General features: G+C 44.6%; 1 protein-coding gene across 1 annotated transcript; it reads left to right on the forward strand.

Moving 5' to 3' along the window:
• Positions 1-362: 362 nt before the first annotated feature.
• On the forward strand, positions 363-2,075 carry LOC133043790 (ADP-ribosylation factor 1-like). Its single transcript, XM_061125037.1, has one exon. The coding sequence runs from the start codon at positions 456-458 to the stop codon at positions 999-1,001; it is 546 nt and encodes a 181-aa protein (XP_060981020.1). The 5' UTR covers positions 363-455; the 3' UTR covers positions 1,002-2,075.
• The last annotated feature ends 2,704 nt before the right edge of the window (positions 2,076-4,779 follow it).

Genomic DNA, 4,779 nt, shown 5'->3' on the forward strand with positions numbered 1-4,779 from the left:
CTAGAGGAGAGAGCTGAAATATAAAGTAAACCTGTAAAATCTGAAATGACATGTATGGACTACTGGTAACAAGCGGAAGGAGGGGGCTTGCTGTTCATGCCTTGATTCTCCTAACTGTGAGAACAGCCGGAGTGTCAGGAGAGGGACCCACCAAACGCTTTTAACTCTCTTACATGCCTACATTGCACTCTATCTTCATTTTATGTTTGTGGTTTTTTGTTTTGTTTTGGCTGCGCCGTGTGGCATGCTGGACCTTGGTTCCCTGAACAGGAATCGAACCTGTGTCCCTTGCTTTGGGAACGAGGAGTCTTAACCACTGGACCACCAGCGAAGTTCCTATACCACACTTTAAAATGAGTCCGGTGGGAGCGAAACCAACGCCTGCCTCCGAGCAGCATCTGCGCCGCGGCCTCCGAGGGTTTCTCTGGCCAGTGTTGCTCCCACCGGTCTGCAGCATGGGGAATATCTTTGCAAACCTCTCCAAGGGCCTTTTTGGCAAAAAAGAAATGCGCATTCTCATGGTGGGCCTAGATGCTGCAGGAAAGACCACCATCCTGTACAAACTGAAGCTGGGTGAAATTGTGACCACCATTCCCACTATCGGCTTCAACGTGGAGACCGTGGAGTACAAGAACATCAGCTTCACTGTGTGGGACGTGGGCGGCCAGGACAAGATCCGGCCTCTGTGGCGCCACTACTTTCAAAACACACAAGGTCTCATCTTTGTGGTTGACAGCAATGACAGAGAGCGTGTGAATGAGGCCCGCGAGGAGCTCATGAGGATGTTGGCAGAAGACGAGCTCAGGGACGCCGTTCTGCTCGTGTTTGCCAACAAACAGGACCTCCCCAATGCCATGAACGCGGCCGAGATCACGGACAAGCTGGGCCTGCACTCTCTGCGCCACAGGAACTGGTACATTCAGGCCACCTGTGCCACCAGCGGGGACGGGCTTTACGAGGGGCTGGACTGGCTGTCCAATCAGCTCCGGAACCAGAAATGAGCTGCAGTCCTCTCTCCTCCCCCTCACTCCCTCCTCCCACCCTCGCTTTACTCTCCTGTGGCAAACGTGCCCCTGTGGTGTGAGTGCCAGAAGCTGTCTCCACGGTCGGTCACAGTGTGCTTCACCATGCTGTAAATGTGCAGACGCAGCCTGCAGCTGGGTTTTTATTTAATGTAAATAGTTTTTGTTTCCAATGAGGCAGTTTCTGGTACTCCTATGCAATATTACTCAGCTTTTTTTATTGTAAAAAGAAAATCAACCCACTGTTTAGTACTGAGAAGGGATTTTAGGCACACGGGTCATCCAGGAGTTGTGTGTCAGACGAGCCCAATACTCCTCCTCTGGGCTTTAGATCTGTGTTGAGATCCATTTTGGTGGTTGGTTTTTAACCCAAACTCAGTGCATTTTTTAAAATAGTTACAAATACAAAATAAGGAGAACACTTGAACACCCAGAAGGGAGAAATGTGCCTAATGTAGGTTCTGCGGTAACGGCCTGAGTCCAGTCCACCGGTGGTCTGTTTCCCGTTGGGAACATGAAACGGGGCAGAACCAGCCATGATATCCATTCTGCATGGTCACAATAGGGTCCCTGTGATTTGCTCTGTCTCGGGTCATCCCACACCCCATAGCGTTTGTGCTTGTATTTGTGCATACATGGCCGCCCAGGAGATGGGGTGGAGGCTGCAGCCGCCGTTCTCAGACCCCTTGGAAGAACCCCAGCCTTTTCTCGGGTCAGCATGGGCACTTTGGTTGGAACGCCCTGGCTGGAGCGGGAGTCCTGCAGTCCCCTTGCTTGCCTGCTCCGGGCTCTCTGGGGTCTCACCAGCAGGAGTGCGGGTGGTCATCCTTGAGCCCCAGCCCCTCAGAGCCCCTGTCTACATGTGCTTTCACTCCTCAGCCTGCAAGGGTCAGATTTGCCACTGAAAATGATAACCTCTACTTTTTTCTTTTGTATTTTGATAAACACTGAAGAAGCTGGAGCTGTTAAACTTTATCTTGGGGAAAACCTCAGAACTGGTTTATTTGGTGTCGTGGAACCTCTTACTGCTTTCAATACACAATTAGTAATCAACTGTTTTGTATACTTGTTTTCAGTTTTCATTTCGACAAACAAGCACTGTAATTACAGCTATTAGAATAAAATCTCTTAACTATTAAAAATAAATAAATAAATAAAATGAGTCCTGTGACAAAATTAGCCAGTCATGCGACCAATGGTGTGACTCAAGCCCAGAAACAGTGAGGGCAGAATCACCATGGCTTTTTTTTACAAAATAAGTATCAAAGGATATCCTTAGAAGTTTGAGATATACTTACAGTACATATTTTTTAAAAAATTATTTCACACAGCAAGCAGAAAAAAAGTCTTTAATGACTCAGACATATTTATGGATGACAGAGACAAATGGCTACTCAATAGAATGATGCTAATTTTTAAGGACAGTCATTCTATTCTACCAAAGGAGTGCAGTTGGGTGACAGGAACACCATTAGCATGTCAGTCAGCTTCCATGTGGCAATCCTTTTAATTCCTATGAGACAAATTTCATGAAAATAGTTTTGGAAACCAAGTGGTATTACTACTACTACTACTACTACTATTTTATATGTATATTTAAAATATTTTATTTTTATTTTCTTGGTTATATTTATTTATTTTTATTTAATTATTTGGTTGCACTGGGTCTTAGTTGTGACATGTGAACTCTTTATTTGCAGCATGTGGGATCTAGTTCCCTGACCAGGGATTGGAACCCATGCCCCCTGCATTGGGAGCTCGGAGTCTTAGCCACTGGACCACCAGGGAAGTCCCCTAATATTCTCACAAAATTAGGTGCTGTCCCATTCAAGTAACACTGTATTGACCACAGAAGATTGACATTAACCATATTCAGGCTAAAATGTTTTTGGAAACAACCCTCTGCATAAGTGAAAAGGTTTAAAGATCTATCCTGGAATGGAAGACTTCTTGTGCAGATAAGGAAGGCTTTAAAGGAATTGAAAATATGCTGTAAAAATTTCTTAAATATGTAAACGAGTCAAAAATAAATGAAGATGCATGATGCTAAGTTTCTTCAGTCCTGTCTGACTCTGCAACCCCCATGGACTGTAGCCCACCAGACTCCTCTGTCCATGGCATTCTCCAGGCAAGAATACTGGAGTGGGTTGCCATGCCCTCCTCCAGGGGATCTTCCTGACCCAGGGATCAAACTCGCATCTCTTGTGTCTCCTGCATTGGTAGGCAGGTTCTAGTGCCACCTGGGAAGCCCAAAGGAAGATATGTGATACCAAATAGAAAAATTACAATATCTGTAATATTGGAAGTAATGACAGAAAGAGTCAAAGGTATTTACGTCCAACAGTAGATAACACCGAGAGATAGGAAATATTAATACTTAAATCCTCATAAATAGTTTGTGGCTTTTAAAAGCATCTGGAGGGCCATAAGTAAGTCTGGAGGCTTCCCTTGTGGTCCAGTGTGCAATACAAGGGACACTGGTTTGATCACTTGTTGCGGAAGATCCCACATGCTGCGGGGCAACTAAACTCGGGTGCCACAACTACTGAGCCCGCGCTATAGAGCCTGTGCTCTGCAACAAGAGAAGCCAGCGAGATGAGAAGCTCGCCTACTACAGAATATCCCCTGCTCGCTAGAGAAAGCCTGTACGCAGCAATGAAGATCCAGCACAGCCAAAAAGAAATAAATTATTTTGAAATTCTATTTTTTAAAAAAGTAAGTCTGATAGGGCCCCGGGGGTAAATTTGATTGCTTTTTTTCCCTCTCTTAGAAATGGAGAAAATGGAAGCAAAATTTGGAGGAGTTAAGTCACTTCGTAAAATAAGAAATGGGTCCCCTGCTGCCCTCCTGAAGTCACAGGTACCAAAACCAAGCTTCCTCCTGGATTGGCCAGGACGCCAATCTTTTGTCCCTTAAAAATGCAAGACCTGGGAGAGCAGCCCTGTCAGATTTCCATTCAGCAAACAACTTGGGGTTTCTTAAAACTTTCACTGGAAACAACCTCAAAAGTGAACTTTGATGGAAGCTGCTTAAAAAAAAAAAGTCTCTAAGCAAAAATGCAGGCTGAGATTTTTCTGTTTTGTTTTTTACTTACTCTGTCACAAGTGCCATGGTAAGTTTAAGCATCTTCAGATTTGAGTCAGTAGAGTAAAATGTGCTTGTCTTATGTGTGTCTGTTGGGTAAACCCTCAGGAAATTGTGAAAGAAGGTACTTGGTCATTTGCTGGCTCTTCATCTGTCTCTGTCCTAACCTCCACAGGCATCCAGGGTCTACTTGGCTGCTCTTTAAAAGCTCAAAGTCATAGCACAGCAATCAGATCTACTCAGATCTCTCCCCTTCTTAGAACGCCTATGCTTCAAAACTGTATACATATTCCTCTTTTCTCCCAAACCTAAACCTAATCTTTAGGTAGCAAGTATGAGCCCACCCCGCCCCCCCACAAAAAAGCAGCAGCACATTCATACTAAAGTGTCAATGACTAATAGTGATGCTTAGCAAGTCATCTCTTAGAAGGGGTAGCTTAGTCTTAAAGAGCCACTGATTGGTCAAATAAGTATATTTTCCATTTTTTTTCTGCAAACATGGGCACATTTTATTATTTCCTGCATGAGAGTTTTATAAGACTTAGTTATTTTCAGTGGAAACGGTAGTTGGGACGATATTGAGAAAAGTTGTTGAGTTGGAGGTGACAGTTTCAATACGTTGGTGAAGGGGAAGAGGTAAGGGAAAGTTTGAGCAGGGAAGGTTTTGGTTCCT

Source organism: Dama dama, chromosome 22 (genome assembly GCF_033118175.1).
Source record: "Dama dama isolate Ldn47 chromosome 22, ASM3311817v1, whole genome shotgun sequence".
Lineage (NCBI taxonomy): Eukaryota > Metazoa > Chordata > Mammalia > Artiodactyla > Cervidae > Dama > Dama dama.

Excerpts from the sequence above, each read along its gene's own strand:
- LOC133043790 (XM_061125037.1), top strand. The coding sequence starts at position 456 with ATGGGGAATATCTTTGCAAACCTCTCCAAGGGCCTTTTTGGCAAAAAA.